Raw genomic sequence first — 22,885 nt, forward strand, 5'->3', positions numbered from 1 at the left:
ATTCAGGTCACAGGGAAAGAATTAGTAGACATTGAAGACTTTAGGCTATCCACCCGGAATATTTTTCTTATGAATGCTCTTCCTTTTTAGCTAAGCATTGTTGAACCATGTTCGGTGAAGCCTCTGTACATATGCATTTCAATTATAATACATATACATGCAAGGATTAGTTCACCTTGGGACACATGCTGCTAGTATATGCTTTTGACTGTTGCTTGAAACAAGATCACATGCACATCTCTACAAATGTACTTTACGAAGTTATTACTGGGAGCTAAATTGACGCTTGCTATCTCTTAAAGCTCGGCCATACACACTCATGATCACTCTAAATTGCTAGTTTCGGGATTTCAATTAGCTCCATGCTAGGAACTGTATGTGCAGTGTAATCTAAAATATTGTTGGTGTAAATTTTAGGTGAGCTTTTTCTATTAAAACCATTTGAATGGAAATTTATAGTAACCTATTTTTGTACATGTCGTTCTTAATTAGTTTACTATATGCCCAAACTAGCCAATAGTGTTATGTTAGTTTACTCGTTTGGCTGTGTCATGTGACTGCAAAATGTAAACACTGCTAATAGTGGGGTTGCAGAGAGATATGCACTGTACTTGGAGTATGTGTATGGAATATGTGTTCCTGCTGATTCATGTTTCCTTTGAAAATTCAAAGGTGAATAGGCAATCATATTGTTAGATAATCATATTGTTAAATAGCAGCTAGCAGCTAACTTGTCAATTAGAAAAATTAGGTTTGGTCCCTGTAGGTCACTTACATTTTAGCTACATTATACTGACAAATAGTCTTGTCATTACATAGGGAATGGGAAGCAAGACTGGAGGCAGTATGAGTCATGGGAATGATTATGAGGATGACTACTATGGCAATGAGGGATATGATAACTATGGCGAGGGTGGTCTGTCGGTGACGAGCAATATGATAACTATGGCGATGAGGGATATAATGACTATGGAGATTAGGGATATAATGACTATGCCGATGGCGATGATGATTGGCTATAGAAGTCTAATGATCTTTAAGTCATGCCAAAATGAAGTTATGATAGATATTTGAAACACTTTATCTTATGGACAAATTTGTCTGAACAATTTATCTTATGCAAAATGTGACCTATCAGTTACTATTTTGTTCTGCAATTGGCATTTAATAATTATGGTTAATGCAATTTGGATGCAACTCAATACCTTGTGCTTGTGTATGAGATGCATTTGAAATGCCAATATCCTGAGTCATTGCTATCGTGTGAAACACCCCTTGGTGAAAGAAATATCTAAGGGGCGAGTAATGCCCTATGGTAGAACAATTGTCTCGGTTACACAGAATGCCAATGGGGACTTCAAACTATTGGTGAATTTATAAATTGACAGTGTTCGCTCACCCTTGACTAATAGGTTTTCTGAAGGGTTGTATGCACTGTCGATCATATAATAGCTGACGGTTTGTTTCTCCTCATGGTTATAACTAGGTCCGACAGGTCAAATGTACCATCGACTATTCTGAAAACCGACGGGAAGCAATAACCGTCGAAGAGTATATGCCCAACGAGGAACCGTCAGCTATAAATGTCGTCAGTGTAAGATGAGCCAGAAGGTCACAATAACATGCCTGATGGGTCACCGTCGGCTAACTACCGTAGGCGACAATATTACCCGACCGTACCGTCGGCAATTACTGTAATGGCCGACGAAGCAAGGCCGACGGGAGATGGCAGACGGTGTACCATCGGTTTTAGTAATAGTTGACGGTGATCAAAAATATCTGACGGTGATTGGACCCTTGGTTATAATGAAATATCTAGTAGTGTTAATGCATCGGTATGCATAACTTTTTAAGAAAAATGAGCGTAGTAATTAAGTACTTTTGTGAACAACGAAATTAATTCCATCATTCATCATCTACTTTGATTGATGAGATTTTTAAATTAAGCCCTATAAACTGAAAGGAGGGAGTACTATGCATTGTAGAGGTAATAGTATCATACACTAGTATCTATGCATGATACTAGCATATGATACTGCTTCCCATTGTGAGCAGACATAACTACTTGAAATTTTAATGTGTAATCGAAAGCATTTGAGACAATAATAGGATTGTCACTACTTATTTGACACTTAATTACCCAAGCAGATAAACATTTTCGATATCCATGTACTCTGTCCGTTCCGTAATGTAATGCATATAGGTTCTTTGTAAATCAAACCACGCAATATTTGACCAAGTTTATGTAGCAAACTATTTACATCTAGAATGCCAACATATATCATCAGATTCATAATAAAACGTAGTTTCATATTTTATATATTTGACATCATCATAGATATAAATAGTTTTTTTTATAAATTTGGTCAAAGTTTGCAATCTATACGCACTACATTATATGGAACGGAAAGAGTAGCATATATGCAGAGTACAAATATGCAGCACCAGAAATGGCACCGTTGTAGTGGTAGAAAACTGGTAAAAAAAATGTCAAGATGATCACTCGATCGGTACCACTAGTGGAGTACTAGTGGAGTACCTTTGAGCGAGCATAGCTTTCATGGCCTAAACGTCATCACACGGGCACATTGATTGCCCTATCCGCACGATGCCATGCCCTCGTTGTTTTCAGACATGACACCTCATCATTCTAGAATCATCCTGGCCGAACATCATCTCCATTTCCCATCTTAAAACGACGTTTGTGCGGTTGGAAACAAACAGAAACAAATCGCTTCAGATCAGATCTCACTGTAGGCACGCAGGATCAGCTGCCATTTTGCATCTCTTTGGATATAATACTATCGGCATGGATCAAATAGCTATCTCCAGCGTTTTCTTTAAATACTTGGCCTCATTATTCAAGTGGTAAATGCATATGTCCAATGACATTATTCCTCAATTCCCGCTCAAGGCAATGTATCCTATCCAAACACAAGTAGGTTGGGATCGACTGCCGAACCTCGGTGAATCCCGACAACAAAAAAGGAAAGAAAACCAGATGGAATACGTGATCGCACAATTGGCGTGACCGTAGAGCGCTTGGCTAATTTTCAATCAACTTATTACATATAGACAATTGTTTGCAAGTGATTCTGACCATCCTTTCCTGCAGCAGGAAAATGCATGGCACAAAAAAAAATTCACGTAGAGTCATGACAGAAGGGAAACCCTATTCCTGTACGCCATCGCCAGGAGGATTCTCGTGCCGCCGTCGCCGTCGTCATCTGAGAAATTTAGGTCCCCTCGTCTCTGGCTGCCATCTTGGCGCTGAGAGGTGGGGAGGGGGGGAGGGGCTCGGATCTTCAAGACCTTTATGTTCATCGCCAACGTCTAGTGATCATCATAGTTTTGTGAGAATAAATTGCCTCTCGTTCTTTTGGCGGTGCCATGAGGTTAGAGAGTTTTCTGTCCTCGTAGACCTGATTATTCGGATCTGGTGAGTTTATATTGTTGTATTAAGCTTTTTTTTTGTTGGTTCGATTCTTTGTGGAGATGAAATCTTTCACTGACACCATGATGAAGATATAATGATTCGACGGCTGCACTTCTAGGGGATCATCTCCGGCCCAAGTACGTTCATTGATGAAGACTTATCTTTTTGGATGGGCGACTCAAGGCGCTTTCAAAAACCATTAGTGGTAATGTTCGTACTGGTGAAAGAGTGACAACATTGTTGCTTCAGTTTGATTGCAGCCTCTTCATCAAAGTTTTTGAAGTATTTCTTTGAGAAAAAATTGATACCGCGAAGAAGGTATTTTCAAAAGATTTCATTGTGATTTTTAGTCATAGAAATTACTTTGTGTTTTTTTAATCTTAGATTCAAATCGATGTATATATAATTGTTATGAATATGAATAAAGTTACATGTGTTTTGAAAAATAAGCGAAGGAAACAAGGACCGCGCAACCTGGTGCGACCCAGCGCATCCTGGTTCAGACCCCACGACTCCACAAGACCACAACATCATGGCCAGCTACGTCCTCTATAAACTTGCAGCCTGGCGCAGTTCAACTGTGACAAGATAGTTTCAGGGTGGACGAAATATTGTGTCCATAATAATAATAAAAAAAGAGGAGAAAGTGTTGGTTTGACCTCTTTAACACTACGTTTGTTCCTCCAAAAAAAAACACTATGTTTATTGACCGTTTTTTTAGGATTGTTGACCCGCTGTTAGACCGGCCGTCGACTTGTATCGTCCCTTGTTGGGCCCGAGCGTCATTGGGCCTGGACCGACTGCCGTCATGGGCATATTCTATGATGATTCCCTCGCAAAACATGCTTCGGCTTCAACCGTTGAAACCACGGTTCGATTTTCGGAATCAATGAAGGCTGGTAACTAGCCTACCTTTTTACGCCAATGTTGGATGGATCCAAGAAAACTATTTTTTAACACTATTACCCGCGGTTAATGGAGGGTTTAGTTCAATTCGTGAAAACAATGATTCAATTCTTTTGCGGGTAACCCGGTTATTCAGTTTAGCCTACTTTTCGCTGGTTTTCACGAGCCCACCATAACCGTCTCAAAACATATATTCCAAACTCTAAAACATGCATATACCTTAGCTACTTGAAAGCGTAACGAGTAATCCAAAGCATTTCAGACAATAATAGAATTGCCACTAGCTTTTCGGCACCTCATTACATTGGCAGGCTAACATTTTTGGTATCCATGTAGCAATATATAGAATATGCCCACGCAACGCGATGCCATGCGATTGTTGTTTTCAGACATGACAAGTCATTATTCTAGAATCATCCTGACCGAACATCATCACCTTTATCTCATCTTAAAACAACGTTGTACGAGTAGTTGGAGACACGCAGAATGCGCAATCTCATCAAACAATCAAGGCCAAGACTCAGAGAAAGGCTCAAGACGATGATCTTCCTTGTCACATGGCACATCTGGAAGGAGAGAAACAATAGAACATTCAGACAAGAGCATAACCAAATTTGTAATGTGATCGCCGCGATCAGACGAGATGCAGAAGTCTGGAAGCTAGCTGGGGCTAAGTGCCTTGCAACACCACTTTGGGATCCAGGCTAGGATAGGTGTTTTTGATTTGACACCCCCCCCCCCTCTTGTAACCACTCATGATCATTTGATCATGAACATATTTCCCACTCTCTACCTGCTTAATATATGAACGCCGGTGATACACCGGTTCTTTCAAAAAAAAAAGTTGCCTCAGATCTCAGCCCGGGCACGCGGAATGCTACCCACCGATGCTACTAGAATCAGCTGCCCTTCGTGCTTCTTTAGGAACCATCGTAAACATGGACCAAATTGGTCCTGTTAAAAAAACATGGATCAGATGGTATTTGGGCTAATTACGGGCTTTTTTTACGTACTACGGCGGCGGGAGAAACGAAAAGAAAAAAATGTGTGTATCAAGGAGTAGTTAAGGATTGGCTCTATATGGCCAATGACATTGTTCCTCAATTCCCGCTCAAGACAGTTTACCCTATCCAAGCACAAGATGTTCCTTGTCATGAGGGCATGTACAATGGTATTATCTTAAGAGTGTCACATAAGATAAATGCTGAGATGGATGAGACAGAATTCATAAGAAAATAATTGTCTTCTCTTATTTAAAAAATGATCTCTCTTAGTACAATATGTCCCATCATATTTTTAGGAATTGTTGATTATTAGAGATAAGGCTAAAAGATAACCCGTTGTAGATATAATTTTATTGTCATATCTAAAATACACGCAAAGGCTTAAGATAAGACTATCTTATCGATCCAGACTCTTTCAGCGGTTGGGGGAGGTGGGACCCACGTGTCATAACGATGACATAAACGACCATTTTGAAGAAAGAAAGAAAGAATATGTATGTCAAAAAGTGGCAACTGATCAAGTAGGCTGGGATCGCAAGATGTGTCATGGCGGCGATAGAAACAACCATTTTCAAGAAGAAAAAAAGTGTCCCAAACAAGCGGCAATCGTTTAGGTGGAGATCGCGACAATACGTCTCATGGCGATAACAGAAACGGCCATTTTGAGGAAAGTAAAAATGTGTGACATAAACAAGTGGTGACCGATCAAGTAGGTTGTGATCAGCAAAAGCACATGTCACAACGACGACAGAAGCGGCAATTTTGATGGAAAATAATACGTTTCTCAAACAAATGGCGATCGATCAAGTAGTTTGTGATCGGCAAAAATACGTGTCACGGTGGCGATATAAACGACCATTTTAAAGAAAAAGTACGTGTCTCAAACAAATAGCAACCGTCAAGTGGATTGGGATCGCGACAATACGTGTCATGGCGATGACAGAAACGACCATTTCAAGAAAAGGAAAAATGCGTGCCTTGAACAAGCGGTGACCGATCAAGGAGGTTCGAATCGCGACAATACGTGTCATGCCGATGACAGAAACGACCATTTTGAGGAAAGGCAAAATGTGTGCCTTAGACAAGCGGTGACCGATCAAGTAGGTTGTGATCAGCAAAAACACATGTCACAACGAGGACAGAAGCAACAATTTTGAAGGAAAAGAATACGTGTCTCAAACAAATGGCGGTCGATCAAGTAGTTTGTGATCGGCAAAAATACGTGTCATCATGGCGGTACAAACGGCCATTTTAAAGAAAAAATATGTGTCTCAAACAAATGACAACCGTCAAGTAGGTTGGGATCGCGACAATACGTGTCATGGCAATGACAGAAAGGACATTTTGAGAAAAGGAAAAATGTGTGCCTTGAACAAGCGGTGACCGATCAAGGAGGTTCGAATCGCGACAATACGTGTCATGGCGATGACAGAAACGACCATTTTAAGGAAATGAAAAATGTGTGCCTTAGACAAGCGATGACCGATCAAGTATGTTGTGATCGGCAAAAACACGTGTCAGAACGATGATGCAAACGAGAATTTTGAAGGAAAAGAATACATGTCTCAAACAAGTGGCCGTCGATCAAGTAGTTTGTGATAGGCAGGGCCGTCTCCAGGAATTCGGGGCCCCGGGCGAAAAACAAAATGTGGCCCAAAATTTCAAATAATTCACATAAGAGAAAAATCAATATGCGTAAAGCATACTCCCATTTTATTATATATTTGCATGTCCGTTTTATTTGTACCTTATTGAGGCATATATCAAATATTAATACTAATGCTAAAAAGGTAAACGATAGCAAAGCAATAAACAAACCTTATGTTCTACCAAAAAGGAGCACCCCTCTAGCTAGTAAACAAAACCTAAGAAATTACTAGTGATCATCGATCATTTGATCAAACAGAATCTAATTAGTTTCAAATAATAACGATCGCTAGATGATTAGATCATTCAAATACAAAGAAAATAAATTTAAAAAAGAACCTTGCTCTTGGAGATAAAAACCAGTTCTTTTTTTTAAGTTACTTCCCCACTTTATTTAGAGAATATTCGGTAGTTCATCTGAAACAATACTTAGAATACAATCTGAGAGAGCTAAATCCCACGAAACCGAGACACCATTATATAAACCAAAGCGAGCTAACTCATGGGCCGCTTTATTAGCGCTCCTCCGGACCCATGTAGCCTTGAAATCACCCAAGTTCCTCGTCATTGTCTTGATCTCTTCAACGACAATGCCAACCGCCGACAAGTTCTTTTCCTTCTCATTCAGCATCCTAGCAACCCCAAGGCAATCGGTCTCCACATGCAGTTTTGGAATATCTAGTTGTAGCGCCAGTTGCACCGCCCTTCTGCATGCCAACAACTCTGTGGTCTCTGCCTGCGCAATCCCTGGGAGGAAGACAGAAACCGCCCCCCTAACGCACCCGTTTCATCTCGGAGAACGACACCCGCACCTCCGTCTTGTCCCGACCGAGAGGTAGCACCATCCACGTTTGCTTTGAGCCAGCCATCCACCGGTGGTCCCCATATCGCATGTTGGGTTGTTCTGATGTAGATGTGTTCCTCAGTCCTGATTGAAGCAACGAACCGACGGAGCCGCGTTATGTGATTGTTACATCTTCACGGCAGCCGGCAGGAAGACCATCAACAGTGGGATCGGATCGGAGGCAACTGCCGGCGCCGGCATGACTACTAGGGCCTCGCCCAGGGCAAGGGTTTGGTGCTTCGCCGATCGCCGGTCGCGAGACCCAGACGCCAGTTCACCGCCTGTTCCGATCGTGCCATTGGGCCTCCAAACTTCTGTGATAGTATTTTTTTTGGGCCTCTGACCTTCTATCATATCGCAGCCCAGTAAACAGCTCACGTACACGTATGACGGTTGGATTCCTGGGAGCAACTAGTTAACGAGCGCTCCTTGGGAGCCTCGCAACGATCAGCGCCACTTGGCGCGCTCTCAGCCATTCGCCACGTGTCGCGCTCTGGACGCTTCCTTCGGATTTTATTTTTTTATTTTTGCACACGCGTTTTCGGCTTTTTAAACGGTTTTTTCTCAGGTTTTTTCGACGTTTTGGTTTTCCCCCGGTCTTTCTTAGCTTTTCGATCAAAAAAAATTTTGCGCGAAAAAACGCGTTTTCTTTTTTTTTTCCTTTCGCAAAAGTCACGGTTTTTCTCCCGCGAGAGGCACGGTTGTGTGCTTTATCGAGAGTCACGGCTGTGCCTTTCGGAAAAAAAAATGTGTTTTCTGCTTTTTTTTCTTTTGCGAGAGTCACGGTTTTTCTTCCGCGAGAGGCACGATTGTGCTTTTGTGAGAGTCACGGTCGTGCCTCTCGGAAAGGGAAAAACAAAACGTGTTTTCTGTGTTTTTTTCTTTTGTGAGAGTTGCGGTTTTGCTTCCGCGAGAAGCATGGTTGTGCTTGCACGAAAGTCACGGCCGTGCCTCTCTGAAAAGGAAAAAAATACGCATTTTCTGTTTTTTTCCTTTTACGAGAGTCACGGTTTTGTTTTCGCGAGAGGCACGGTTGTGCTTTCGCGAGAGTCACGGTCGTGCCTCTCGAAAACGAAAAAAAATGCGTTCTCTATTTTTTTCCTTCCATGAGAGTCACGGTTTTGTTTCCACGAGAGGCACGGTTGTGATTTCGCGAGAGGCACAGGCGTGCCTCTTTCGGAAAGGGAAAAAAACCGTGCTCCCGGTTCGGTTTTTTCGCCCAGTTTTTTCGTGAAAAAAAAAGTTCATCAAAATCTATCAACATGGGATCTAGTTTTGAAGATCTCGACGCGAGAAATTCAATGGTGAAAACGGTTCGAGATTTAGACGCACGGTTTAAGAGATAAAACGTTTTGAATAAACGGATCTACGAAAAAAGGGAAAACTCCCAGGTTGCGACAAGTGGCACGCTGCATGTGCGTCACTCGTCGCGAACTGGGAAAGTAAGTGTTCTTTGCAACGAGTACTCCTTAATTAGTGATTTCGTGAATTCCTGGTCTTTTTAGCAATTTTTCAGCGGGCATCTAAGAAAACGATCTTTCCTGATTTTCTCTCGATGGGGGCCCCAGGATTTTAGGGGCCCTGTGCGATCGCTCATCTCGCTCCCCCTCATCGACGGGCCTGGTGATAGGCAAAAATACGTGTCACGGTGGCGATAGAAACGGCTATTCTAAAGAAAGAATATGTGTCTCGAACAAATGGCAATCTATCAAGTAGGTTGGGATCGGGACAATACGTGTCATGGCGATGACAGAAATGACCATTTTCGGAAAAGGAAAAATGTGTGCTTTAAACAAGCGGTGACCGATCAACTAGGTTGGGATCACGACAATACGTGTCACGGCGATGCAGAAACAACCATTTTGAGGAAAGAAAAAATGTGTGTCTTAGACAAGCGGTGACCGATCAAGTAGGTTGTGATCGACAAAAAATACATGTCACAACAATAGAAACGAATTTTGAAGAAAAAGAATACGTGTCTCAAACAAGTGGCGGCCGATCAAGTAGTTTGTGATCGACAAAAATACGTGTGACGGTGGCGATAGAAACGCCCATTCTAAATAAAAAAATACGTGTCTCAAACAAATGATAACCGATCAAGTAGGTTGGGATCGTGACAATACGCATCACGGCGATGACAGAAACGGCCATTTTGAGGAAAGAAAAAATGTGTGCCTTGAACAAACGGTGACCGATCAAGTAGATTAGGATCGCGACAATGCATGTCATGGCAATGATAGAAACGACCATTTTGAGAAAAGGAAAAATGTGTGCCTTAAACAAGCGATGACTGATCAAGTAGGTTGTGATCGGTAAAAACACGTGTCACAACGACAATTTTGAAGAAAAAAAATACATGTCTTGAACAAGTGGCGGGCGATCAAGTAGTTTGTGATCGGCAAAAATACGTGTCACGGTGGCGATAGAAACAACCATTATTAAGAAGAAAAATACGTGCCTCAAACAAGCGACAACCGATGAAGTAGGTTAGAATCGCGACAATACGTGCAATGGTGATGACAGAAACACCTATTTTGAGGAAAGAAAAAATATGTGCTTTAAACAAGCAGCGACAAATCAAGTAGGTTGTGATCGGCAAAATCATGTGTCAGAACAACGAGAGAAAAGACCATTTTGATGAAAAATACGTGTCTCGAACAAATGACAGCCGATAGTAGTTTGTGATCGGCAAAAACACATGTCACGACAGCGGCAGGAACAACCATGTTATAGAGAGAGAAAAAAGTATGTGTCTCAACAAACGGCAACCCTTTAAGTAGATTGGGGTCGGCTCTCAAACCCCGGCAAATCTCTACTACTTAAAAAGAACGTAAGGTTCTCATTTCATCTTTTTTCTCACCACCCCTTCATCCAACCTTCCTTGTATGATAATAGATCAACTTAATTTACTTACCTTCTGAACCAGGTCCACTTTAATTATTTACCAAACATCGGATCAAAATATAAGATAATTCATGGACATAATTTGATAATCATTTATTTACACAATCGCATTATTATAGATAGGTAAATCACAAGCCTACATACTAGAAGATTTAATATATCTCGTTACAACGCACGGGCATTCTTCTAGTTTCCTAAAAAGAAAGAAAAGAAAACTGGATGGAATAAGTAATCACGCAGTTGGCGTGACCGTAGAGCGCTCAGCTAATTTTCAGCGACTTACAAATAGACGATCCATTTGGAAATGATTCTCACCATCCTTTCCCGCGGCTGGGAAACACATGGCACCAAAAAACGAATGAAGGAAACAAGGATCAATTAAGTAGGTTGTGATGGCAAAAACACGTGTCACAACGATGGCAGAAACAACTATTTTGAAGGGGAAAAAATGTGTGTCTCAAACAAGTGGCGTCCGATCAAGTAGTTTATGATCAACAGAACACGTAAACTTTGACCAAGTTTATATTAAAAATTATCAAAATTCATTATTCCAAATAAATACAAATATGAAAATATATTCTATGATGGATCTAATTGTATTGATTTTGTATTATGAATGCCCATAATTTCTTGTATAAACATGGTCAAACTTCAAAGACTTTGACGTCGCATAAATTTAACATGCGAAGTAAAAAGGACATGAGGCAGTACGTGTCTCTAACAAGCGGCAACCGTTTAAGTAGGCCGAGGCCGGGTCTCGGCAAATTCCCTAAAGGGAAAGAAAGGAAAACCGAATGGAATAAGTAATCACGCAGTCAGCGCGTGACCGTAGAGCGCTCCGCTAATTTTCAAGCGACTTACAAATAGATGATATTTATTTGCAAATAGACGATTCACTTGAAATGATTCTGACCATATTTTCCTGCAGGCAGCTGGGAAATGCATGGCACCAAAAAACGAGTGAAGGAAACAAGGACCGCACAACCTGGTGCGACCCATCCAGCCATCGGCCCCACAGCTCCATGGCCAAGGCCAGCTGTGTCCTCTGCAAACCTGCAGCCTGGTGCCCCCTGGTTGCTAATTAACCAAGGCTTGGTCATAAATTTTCCATCAAATGGCAGTTCAACTGTGACAAAATAGTCCATCCATAATAGTGATGAAGAAATAAGAACAAGAAGGAGGAGGAGGAGGAGGAGAAAAAAGTGTTGGTTTGACCTTTTTTAATGGGTGCATGCATGTGAGTGAGGGGAGCCTTTTTCCAGGCTAGATTTGATGATATGCACTCCTTTGACCTTCTCCCCATGGAAACATGCATCCATCCCCTTTTCCTTTTTCTTTTTTTTTAAACTGATGTCCAAGATCCTCTCTGTCTCATTCCCTCTCATGTGTATGAACATTGTGGCTCCCTCCTTTCCCGTTTATATATCCTATCTCAAAATTTTATATTTTTCATTTAATAAATCTCGATTTAATTGTTCCCCATCACAGGCTCGAATTTCAAGGTGCATTAAATCATTGCATGCGAGAAAAATTGACCAATGCATTTATTTTATTCATGCATGCATTGTAACCAACACATTGAAAACACAATTTTGTGAAGAAAACGGGCACATTGATTGCGTTCTTTTGCAAACTAAAAAAAATATTCCACCACTCGTTATCTATCTTGGTTGGTGAGATTTTTGAATTGAGGCCTATAAACCGAAAAGGAGATGGTAGTAGTACTAGAATACTTCGGCAATCCCATAATGTAAGACTTTTCTTTAATACAATGGGCCGAAGCGAGTATTAGGAAAGCAAAAGCTTATCAATTCAATGAGGAGAAGATTGGAGTAGCAGCAAACCACCATCAAGAAACAGCAGTGGGAACGGGGCATTCCAAAACAGTGGTGCCAATTCAATGCAAAATAATTACTGGTGTGATGAGGATTAGTAATAAATTATATGGCCATCGTTTTCTGCAAACAGAGACGACCGCCCCTGCTATAAAAAGATGCTCTCTTTCTTTCCAGTTTTCAGTTTTCACCCATGGCAGGTGAGGCGAGGTGAGATGAGGTGGGAGGGAGGAAGAAGGGGAAGTGAACTGAACTGAGTCGAGCGGGGTCGAGGGAGCACACATAGCCCTGCACCTGCAGCAGTCCACAGCACCACAAACCAGTGACAAGAATCAGGATTGGTAGGAGCCCATCTCTGCCTTGCTGGCCCTGGCCTCCTCTCCCCCCTCTTGCTCTTCTTTTAATGGCTTCTCTGCCCCCTCGGTTTCCTGCCCCCGCTCGCTCCCCTGGGTCTTGGTACTAGTGCTAGTAGCAGTAGGCTGGGGTTGGCTTGGGTGTGGCTTCACAACTCACAAGAGAGGAGGAGAGACCACTCTGCCTCTGAGCTGTTCCTTCCACTTCCAGCGAGTGCTCAATCACCGGGAGAAAAGCAAAGCAGCAGGCCTGCGGCGTGGCGGCCGGGGAGGGGATTTTTTCCTTTCTGTCAAGCTCCTTGCTTGCTTGCTTGCTTGATTCTCTTCTCTTTGATCCTGGAGCGCGGCCGCCGGTCCGTCCAGTCCACCCAACCCTCGCTGTTCGTGCGCCCGAGCTCGTGCCCGCCCGCGCCAGATCTGAGTAGATTCCAAGAATCCCAGCACGAACCCGGCGGGGAGTTCTTGGGCTTGGACGGAGAGAGGGGGGAAAAGGTGAGGGGCCTCGTGTCTTTCTTTCTCTCGATCTGATTCGGCGCTCTGCGCCGGGCGATTCTGGGTGGCGGGGATTGACGCGGCTTCTTGGTTGATTGATTGATCCTTGGCCGCGATCCGGTTGCTGAGAGGGGAATTTTTGATCTTGACCCGCGGTACTGATGATTCTGTTTGGTTGCAGGCGGCGGGGACACGGAGGCCGGGGATGCCGGCGAGGAGCTGCGGGGAGAGGGCGTGATGGCGGCGGTGATGGACTACTTCAGGTCGTGCTGGGGCGCGCGGTCCCGGGCCGGGCGGCGGGGCAAGAAGGGCTCGGACGCCGCCGGCCGCCAGGACGGGCTGCTGTGGTACAAGGACGCCGGCCAGGCGGCCACCGGCGACTTCTCCATGGCGGTGGTGCAGGCCAACAACCTGCTGGAGGACCAGAGCCAGGTGGAGTCCGGCTCGCTCTCCATGGCCGACCCCGGCCCGCAGGGCACCTTCGTCGGCGTCTATGACGGCCATGGCGGCCCGGAGACCTCCCGCTTCATCAATGACAACATGTTCCACCATCTCAGAAGTAAGCCCCAATGCCCCATCCCAAAATCCCCATCTGCTAATCTCTTTTTAAGTTTGGGAGGCGCCACGCACTGATGATGAAATCATCAAATGCCAACTTATGATGTTCATGCTTTTGCAATTCTTGCGAGCATGATTGTGATAATAATCATGCTGATTTTTCTCATAAAAAAAAGGAAGGGCTGTCTGTCATAGCTTTGGCACTCATTGCTGTAACATCATCATCATCATCAGAAGAAAATATTGCAGGTTCAGTAGACTTGTTTCTAAGCTTGCATCACACATGGCGTGGTCACCGGCAGTGAGCTAGTATTATACTATCTCACAAAGAATAAATTCATCTCTTCTAGCTGCTTATGTCTTCTGTTGATGGTGACATTGTTCTGTTATACTCCACTACTTAATTGTTTTCTGTTTCTGGGGGCTGTTTCTTACTCATTGTTAGCCTTGTTAGTGTCAGTGCATGATAAACAATCTCCTTTTCCAGGATTTGCAACCGAGCACAAGTGCATGTCGGCCGATGTGATCCGGAAAGCCTTCCAAGCAACCGAGGACGGCTTCCTTTCCGTAGTCAGCAAGGAATGGTCTATGAAGCCTCAGATCGCAGCAGTGGGCTCTTGCTGCCTGGTCGGCGTGATTTGCTCCGGAACTCTCTACATCGCAAACGCCGGTGACTCGCGTGCGGTTCTCGGAAGGCTTGTCAAGGCGACCGGTCAGGTTGTGGCCATGCAGTTATCGGCAGAGCACAACGCGTGCTATGAGGAAGTTAGGCAGGAGCTACAGTCATCACACCCTCATGATCCACAAATCGTGGTTCTGAAACACAACGTTTGGCGTGTGAAGGGCCTCATCCAGGTAACCGAAATTCTGTACCGTGAGGCGCATAAGATCACTCTCAGATTTAGACCTGCCTAGATAATTATTAATTTGTTGTTAGAAGTCTTCGCGGCAGTTACATCATCTGTCCATCTCATCACAATTCCACTTATTTTTTCCGTTCCGGAGTATGGATAATTACTTGTGCATCTGCGCTATTTGTTTCAAGTTAGGTATTAGGTAAGTCAATCGTTCTCAGAGCCAAAGTGCCTGCACTAAATATGGTTGCATCATCATAATATAACATGCTTTTCCTATATCTAAAAATAAATGTGTGGTAAGATTTGGTGCTGTATAATTGCCGTCTTTATGACTGGGGCCTCTTGTTGTCCCATATGACTATGCTAGATTGATGTTCATGCTTTCTGTATAACAGAAGCGTGCCAGCAAGAGGCAGGAGGAAGTGATTCATTCTACAGTCACCCATGGTCATCGTCATTTTCACGCTTAACTTTTGAGCTAATCAACACCATCAGTTATTGCAAGTCGGGATTTTAGTCATGACATATTATTACTTTGTGTACACAGCAGTCTATAGGCTCCTGTAAATTTTCTCTTCTGGATTATATATACTGGTATACATACAGTTGGGGTGCTCTACTACTGTTTTTCTTCAATTGTAACTTATGAGGTGAGGTAATATTCTGCAGATCTCAAGATCTATCGGAGATGTATATCTGAAAAGACCAGAGTATAACAGATCACCTCTACATAGCAAGTTTCGGCTCCGGGAAACCTTCAAGAAGCCAATTCTTAGTTCTGAACCTGCGATTGCTGTTCACCAAATACAACCGAGTGATCAGTTTGTTATATTTGCTTCTGACGGGCTATGGGAGCACCTCAGCAATCAGGAAGCAGTTGACCTTGTCCAAAGTAACCCTCGTAATGTATGCGTTCTTCTCCCACTCTCCGATCTCTATGGATTTCATCCCTATAGAAAAAGTTTCCATGATTCAAATCCAAAATTCCTTTCGAGGCTCACTACCTGTCCAATTCATTAAATATATGACCAGCATGTAGGAAATATACGCATATTCTTAATGCCTTTATTTGTTTGTATGGGTGGGACTAAAAGTTGTTTTGCTATTTTAAACTACTATAAGTTCAAGCAAGTGTAGCCTAAGTTCTGCACTTTATCTGGATGCTTGGGTTTTCAATCACTTACTAGTAGAGAGTATGTTACCCCTTCTCTACTCAAAGTTGTTTTGCTATTTTAAACTCTAGGCGCTATTTCAAGCAAGTATAATCTAAGTTATGCACTTGTGGATGCTTGTGCTTTCAATTGGCAGGGAGTATTTACCACTTCTCCACTTAAAGTTGTTTTCCTAGTCTAAGCTCTAAATAGTATTTCAAGCAACATACCGTTAAAAAACCCTCAAGTTGCATGTCATCCCTAGGCTGCTGTATTGTCAAAATCAAGCCTACTTCTGGCATGAGATCATTTTCGCCCATTCCTGAAAATTATGCTTTTTCTTTTTCACCAGGGGATCGCTCGAAAGCTAGTGAAAGCCGCGATGCAAGAGGCGGCCAAGAAGAGGGAGATGAGATACTCGGACCTGAAGAAGATCGAGCGTGGGGTGCGGCGGCATTTCCATGACGACATAACGGTGGTCGTGGTGTTCCTGGACGCGAGCGCGGTGAGCAGGGCGGGGTGGAGCAAGAGCCCGCCGGTGTCGGTGCGAGGGGGCGGCGTGAGCGTCCCCGCCAACTCCCTCGCGCCTTTCTCGGCCCCCACCATGGTGAGCAGCACCTACTGAAGAAGGGGAAGAAGCCGCCGCGCCGAGAAGAGAAACTCTATGACGAGAGCATCTGCAGAGAGAGTGCTTCCTGCTGCTGTGAAACTGCTCAGGCTCCACCCGGGTAATTAAATTAGCGTACTGATAGCAAGGTATAATGTTAGATCACCACCATTAGCGATGCTTTTCGCCCCCTCCGCCTCCTCCCCTTTGTTCTTTTACCTATCCCTTTTCTCCTCTCCAATGAGAGAGGAGAACAAGGTGGCTGTAAATTTGTCCGGAACATCGCCGTCTCTTTTCGCAATAGTCCGTCTTCTTCCATCTCTTGTTTTCGCCGTCGAAAACCGGGTGCCTGGCTTGACTGACTCTGTTGGGTCAAGACAAGGGGTGCCTCCAATTATTTGCAGCAGATTCATTATGAAATGGAATGAACTTGGACTCTCTGTATCTGGGTGAGCAAGGTAGGCCAATGGTTTGGTGCCGACATGACCACATGAGAAGGATATCAACGCGGATTCTGGCCCTGGGGGAGCACGTGTGGTGCGGTGCTCTGAACTTGATCAGATTGCCAGTTGGGACAGTCGTCCAACAGAATTAAGTTTAGCTTGGATCACACCCATAGCCTGGGCATCAAACGGCCCAATTGTCTCTCTCATGGGGCTTTGAATTTTACTGGAGTGGCGGTAGAATAAATTAGTCCCTCCGTCCCATAATATAAGAGCGTTTTTGTGAGCGTTTTACACAAAACACTCTTATATTATGGGGCGGAGGGAGTAGCTGACAAGCAGCTTGTCATTTCACAGATAAAAACAACGCAATCGAGCAAGTTCTGCATAAATTTCACAGGTTGAAAATTGAGAAACAAAACTTGGGTGCCATCCGACTTCGCCCGAAATTCGACGATCGAAATCTTCGCAAGTTGTTCTTCCTTTGAGGCCTTCTTTGGTTTGTAGGATTTTTGTAGGAATTCTATAGGATAGGATTTGCAAAGGAAAATTTTTTTTTGAAGCCCTTTGGTTTGTAGGAATGGATTCCTATTCCTATGTAGGATAGGAATCAATCCTTCACGTTTTGGAGGAAAAAAACATTAGCCTAGACTCAATGGAAAAAATCCTATCCTATGCACCAAATGATATCTCTTTCTTTATAGGAATTGACATGCATGTCATCCCACTTTCTATGATTTTCCTATTTCTATGAAATTCCTATCCTATGAACCAAAGAAGGCCTGAATCTTACTGATCCACATACTGAAAACCTTCAGCTGCATGCAAAGCTCAGTGCAAGGCCGAGTTTTCAGCCTAGGATTCATGATGTGGTTTGTGAGTAAGTACAAACTTCAGAGTCTTGGGCGTTATACAGTCTTCACATGATTGCTTGTATCCCGCCTTATTCGATTTTTTTGAAACTTGGACTTGATTTTGGCCGTGTGCATCTCAGCTATGCAGATGCCAGGTGTAATGCTTAAACCTTTTAAGTAATAATAAAGTGTCCTTTATCGAAAACAAACTTCACAGTCCACACCACAATTTCCAAACAAGGGCGAAGAAACCGACAAATGAAATCGGGTTGGACAATGGAGAAAAAGGCTAGATACAAGTGATGATTGAAGCACAAGGGACTTAGATCCCCGCTGTAGTACTGTTTTTGCTATACACAGCTGCTTTTTGCATCTTCTGGGGAAAAGATGCACCATTTTTCAGTCAGTTACAAGGCCAGCTGACAGCTTAGCTTGCCCACAGACCCTACCTAACGAACAGCGACACCAACAATTGCGAGAAGAGAATGAATTCGGTGACGACGACCGCGGGGGAGTGGATGCCCAGGAAGGGCACAATGTCAACCTGCAGCCAGCTCTCCACGCCGGACCCGACCGTCGCACCGACTGCCAGCCCCCCGACGGTGATCAATGCGGCCTTACCTGCATGAACAAGGACCACAGAGGCATTCATTTCGTTCCAAATCGAAGCAGGAAGGTTGGCACAAGAGTAGCAGTAATCAAGGTACAGGACATTGGGCAAGGTTTCCTCCCACAATTAAGCAGTGCCATAACAAACACAAAAGCAGGTTGGAGGTTTGTGGACTTGTGTCAGCCAGATAGATCCATACGTGTTTAAAGACAGCATATCCAAGACCTAAGGTAGTAAAGAGATAAATAGCTCCATGTATGATTGGCGTACAAGCCAATGACAGTAGATATCTAAGAACCCCTTGTCAAAATCATACTAGAGATTATAACCCTACAACCGTGTATGATTGTGGATCCCTGGGCTTTCTTATCTTCAGATGTACTCTCAAGTAACAAATCACTGTTTTGACATGTTATGTTTTCACTCAAAAAGTGTGTACAGGACACAGTTCGTTTGTTGCTACAACAGCTGAATAACTGAAGTTGCTTGCAGTGTATTTCTCTGAAGTTCACACAAAACTTTCAGCACTAGACAACATCTATCTCTTCGAACCAAGTTTTTTTCTTTTCACCTAAATCCTAAAGCTAGTCCACATGCAATGCAATGTGAAGGAACGCACTACACGACAACAATGTAATCTTGGGAAACCGCTGACCTAAACTAAAAAGGTGATGTTGCATGAGACATACACGCATCGAACTATGACAACAATCCCGTAATCACACGAGACTATGAGAGAATATAACCTACAATCATACAGGATTGTGGATCTCTAACGTTCTTACCTACAGATCTACTCTGAAGCAACAAATCGCTGTTTTGACATGTTATCTTCTCACTCAAGAAGCGTGTACTTACTTACTTACTTACTTATGAAGCCTTTTATCCCAAACAAGTTGGAGTAGGCTAGATATGAAACCCTTTCACGAGGACTTCCCAGGAGGTCGCCCATCCTAGTACTACTCTCGCCCAAATGGGTTTCATACCCCAAAGACTGGCTAGTTTTTACGTTGGCTCGCCAAGCCTATCACAACCCTTAGATATGAAACCCTTTCACGAGGACTTCCCAGGAGGTCACCCATCCTAGTACTACTCTCACTCAAGAAGCGTGTACAGAATAAATTTTTTTTGTTGCTACGATAGCTAAATTTGATTGACAATGTAGAACTTTCAGCACCGCTGAGTATTTGTCTCTTTGAACCAAGTTTAATTTTCACCTAAAGACTACAAAATATAATCCATATGCAATACAAAAACAAAAGCCGGTTGGAGGTTTGTGGACTTATGCCAGCCAGCCAGATCCATACATGTTTTATTCACTAGCAACTTTGTAGACAGGACATCCAAGAGTAAAATTGCTGCATGGCATGTTTTGACATGTTATGTTTTTACTCAAAAAGTTTGCACAGGGACACAATTTGTTTGTTGCTACAATAGCCGAATAACTGAATTTGCTTCACAATGTATCCGTTTGAAGTTCACACAGACTTTCAGCACTGCACGGTATTGATCTCTTTGAACCAGGTTTAATTATGCAATACAATGCCAAGGCGCGCACTATACGACAACAATGAAATTTTGGGAAACTGCTGACCTAGTCTAAAAAAGCATGCAATACAATGCCAAGGCGCGCACTACACAACAACAATGCAATCTTGGGAAACTGCTGACCTAGTCTAAAAAGCTGATGTGCAAGAGACGTAAAAGCATCGAACTATGAGTCTATAACAACAATACCAACCACCCCTGTAGCCAGCATGAGTTCATGCAATGCAAGCAATCTCTGCTACTCATCCTTACAGCCAACACGGATTAATTGGCACTGGAGCAGGGGCCTTTCTTAGCATACAAGTGCCTCTTATTTTCTTTGTTCTGTCCTTTTTTTGGATTGCATTTTCATTCCATGCTTCTAATGTTGTTCTTTTACTGAAAGTAAACTGAGCAAATATATAAGGAAGAAAATCAGCTACTAAGAAAACTACCATGACAATACTGCTTCTAAAGGCAAGATAACAGTTAAGGCTACAGATATAACAACACTAGATGCTTTAATTAAATAATTAATGCGCCCAGGTGAGCAGAACTAGCCTTATCTTGTTGGTTGTGCAACTGATAACACCACTGGTGATATAGGTTGTATTGTAACTTCAAAACTACTACCTCTGTAAACTAATATAAGACTTTTTAGAGACTTTCTAGATCACTAAAGTAGTGGTCTAAAAAGTCTTATATTAGTTCACCTCTAAAGTAGTGATCTAGAAAGTCTTATATTAGTTTACAGAGGAGTAGTTTGTAGTAGTGTTTCCATGTTTTTTATGCAGAAGCCAGAGACAGAGTGTTGAACAGAAACTAAGAACATGTTCGAACCGTACCAAATGTAGAGCATCAGAGTAGATATATTATAAAAAATAGCGATAACAAACTGGTGGAAGAATTTACCTAAGTTCATGTTTTTCTTGGACAGAAAATACAATGAAGCACCGAATCCTGTTGCTAGGATAAATCCAGGCACATCAGGGCTAGTGTACGCTGATGGTAAAGACGTAGAGGTTCCACTAGCATATGTGAAAACCATCAGCGCACCATAAATGGACGACTGGATGCCCAAGCTGCTCGAAGCTGGGGCCTCCAATGTGAGAGGCACGTTCTTCATGGCTGACTGCATCCATTGCGGTGCTGTTCCTGCAGTCTTGACAGGTTTCACATCGGCGTAGCGGACGCTGCTATCGACAACCTTGCCAGCCCTCCGGCGCGATAAGCTCTGCATTAGCAGCATGTCATAGGCAACCTCGACCTGAAATGAAACATGAAACGGAGTCAAACAACGCATCCGGGACGCCTTTGATACCGGGTGCAACAAAATATGTTAAAACATCAATGATTGATGCTGCCAGCAACTTAGGATCCTGTTGTTTCTTTTAAGAGCCCCAGTTCAGTCTTGAAACAGACAGTTGAAAGATTGGGCATGGGCGCAAGCAAGAGTACTTATCAGGAAGACAAGTTGCACAAGCAAACAAGAACAAATTACAGCTAGTTCGCTGGAACAAGAAAGGTTATTATTACAAAGGACAAAAATCCACACGAAATTGCTTAGAAAAACCGGGCAGTGGTAACTTGTCGAAATGAAGAAACAGAAATTTACACTCCTTCCCTTCCTACGGGCCAAGCCAAGTCACTGGTCCAAAGTTGACAGCACATGATATATTGATATGATATGCATATATGATCGCCTCCACCATGGCCCATCCATGGATATACAAATAGTGCTACCACTATAAGCTAACGCACTTAATGCCAAAAGCAGCATATTTTAGCAGCCTCGATTCATCACATGGGAACAACTGTGCGCCAATAATCTGCCCAAATTAGTGATGATCAGGTCTCCGCTTTTCTTCGCTGTGTACGGAAGTACTAGATTATAACCTGATTTTGCTTCAAAATATTGAAAGATAATATACAAAGCTATTCTTGCATTACCAATTTGATGATTGAGGCGGCTTTGTCGTCCTAAATTAGCAAGCTTGTGGGGACAATCGAAGCATGCTTTCAAAGATGGATTCACTTGAACAGCAAGCGAGCGTTGAGAGGGGACGGTGTGGAGTGGAGGAGAAGTTTGGGGGGAGGGAGGGGAGGGGGAGGGACCTGGGCGACGGCGTCCGGGTCGTCCTTGCAGGAGGCGACGACGGCCTTCTTGGCGCGGAGGATCTCGTCGAAGGAGGCGCCCTCGGCGACGCCGAGCAGCTTGAGCGCGCCCTCCACCGTCATCTCGAAGGGCGCCGGCGAGGAGTCGTCCGCGCGCGAGGCGGCCAGGCGCCGCGTCGGGGCCCGGCGGCGCGAGGGGGAGCTGCGGCGGGGCGCGGCGCAGCACCTGGCCACGGAGGCGGGGCGCCTGCGGAGGAGGTGGCCGGCGGCGCCGGCGCCGGCACCGCCGAGGGAGAGGGCCGTGGCCATTTTCCTTCCTTTGGCTGCGCTCGCGTGGTCTGGCGCTGCTGCCTGTGCGCGTCGGCTTCTGCTGTCCGCGGAGCTGATGGATGCCACCGTTGAGATTTTTTTTAATGGGTGATGATGATTTTGGCCGTCCGGCCGCCAATTTCTACGGCTTCGGGTCGGGGGCTTTCGGACACAATCTGAGGATTCTTTTTCTAGGAGGCGGATAAGCTTCGAAAAGAAGATTTATTCGGATAAAGATTGATTTTGTTGGTATCATTTCAAAGTCACGAAATCTGTGACAATTAACTTTTTTTTCTTTTGTACATTATATTTCCTTTTTAGGGGTTTTTATATTATAATACTCGCTTCGTCCCATAATATCATGTCGTTTTGCTGAGACGGCAAAATTGAAGGCCTGAAGGAGGGCAGATTTATGGACTAATAAAAGTCATCA

At 43.6% G+C, this 22,885-nt stretch overlaps 2 protein-coding genes across 3 annotated transcripts; one reads left to right on the top strand and one right to left on the bottom strand.

Annotated features, from left to right (window-relative positions):
* Nucleotides 1-12,765: 12,765 nt before the first annotated feature.
* On the top strand, nucleotides 12,766-16,912 carry LOC125511373 (putative protein phosphatase 2C 28). Of its 2 annotated transcripts, none has more exons than XM_048676727.2 (5): nucleotides 12,766-12,917; nucleotides 13,603-13,980; nucleotides 14,467-14,834; nucleotides 15,506-15,742; nucleotides 16,340-16,912. In XM_048676727.2, exons 2-5 carry the CDS (start codon nucleotides 13,659-13,661, stop codon nucleotides 16,610-16,612), a joined length of 1,200 nt encoding a protein of 399 aa, XP_048532684.1. In that variant the 5' UTR covers nucleotides 12,766-12,917; nucleotides 13,603-13,658; the 3' UTR covers nucleotides 16,613-16,912. The 2 variants fall into 2 exon arrangements, with proteins under 2 accessions (XP_048532684.1, XP_048532683.1); XM_048676726.2 differs by having other exon boundaries at nucleotides 12,781-13,421.
* Nucleotides 16,913-18,138: 1,226 nt separating this feature from the next.
* On the bottom strand, nucleotides 18,139-22,592 carry LOC125511374 (chaperone (DUF3353)). Its single transcript, XM_048676728.2, has 3 exons — nucleotides 22,144-22,592; nucleotides 20,941-21,295; nucleotides 18,139-18,512 (listed from the first exon to the last, which is right to left on the bottom strand). Exons 1-3 carry the CDS (start codon nucleotides 22,450-22,452, stop codon nucleotides 18,337-18,339), a joined length of 840 nt encoding a protein of 279 aa, XP_048532685.1. The 5' UTR covers nucleotides 22,453-22,592; the 3' UTR covers nucleotides 18,139-18,336.
* Nucleotides 22,593-22,885: the final 293 nt, after the last annotated feature.

This window comes from Triticum urartu, chromosome 5A, assembly GCF_056163025.1.
Source record: "Triticum urartu cultivar PI428250 chromosome 5A, HENAU_Tu73, whole genome shotgun sequence".
Lineage (NCBI taxonomy): Eukaryota > Viridiplantae > Streptophyta > Magnoliopsida > Poales > Poaceae > Triticum > Triticum urartu.

What these genes read in the sequence shown, in the direction of transcription:
- LOC125511373 (XM_048676727.2), top strand. Translation starts at nt 13,659, where the DNA reads ATGGCGGCGGTGATGGACTACTTCAGGTCGTGCTGGGGCGCGCGGTCC. An exon ending in CATGTTCCACCATCTCAGAA is followed by an intron (nt 13,981 to 14,466) that starts GTAAGCCCCAAT and finishes CTCCTTTTCCAG; the next exon opens with GATTTGCAACCGAGCACAAG. An exon ending in GTGTGAAGGGCCTCATCCAG is followed by an intron (nt 14,835 to 15,505) that starts GTAACCGAAATT and finishes AATATTCTGCAG; the next exon opens with ATCTCAAGATCTATCGGAGA.
- LOC125511374 (XM_048676728.2), bottom strand. Translation starts at nt 22,452, where the DNA reads ATGGCCACGGCCCTCTCCCTCGGCGGTGCCGGCGCCGGCGCCGCCGGC. An exon ending in ACCCGGACGCCGTCGCCCAG is followed by an intron (nt 21,296 to 22,143) that starts GTCCCTCCCCCT and finishes GTTTCATTTCAG; the next exon opens with GTCGAGGTTGCCTATGACAT. An exon ending in CAAGAAAAACATGAACTTAG is followed by an intron (nt 18,513 to 20,940) that starts GTAAATTCTTCC and finishes TTGTTCATGCAG; the next exon opens with GTAAGGCCGCATTGATCACC.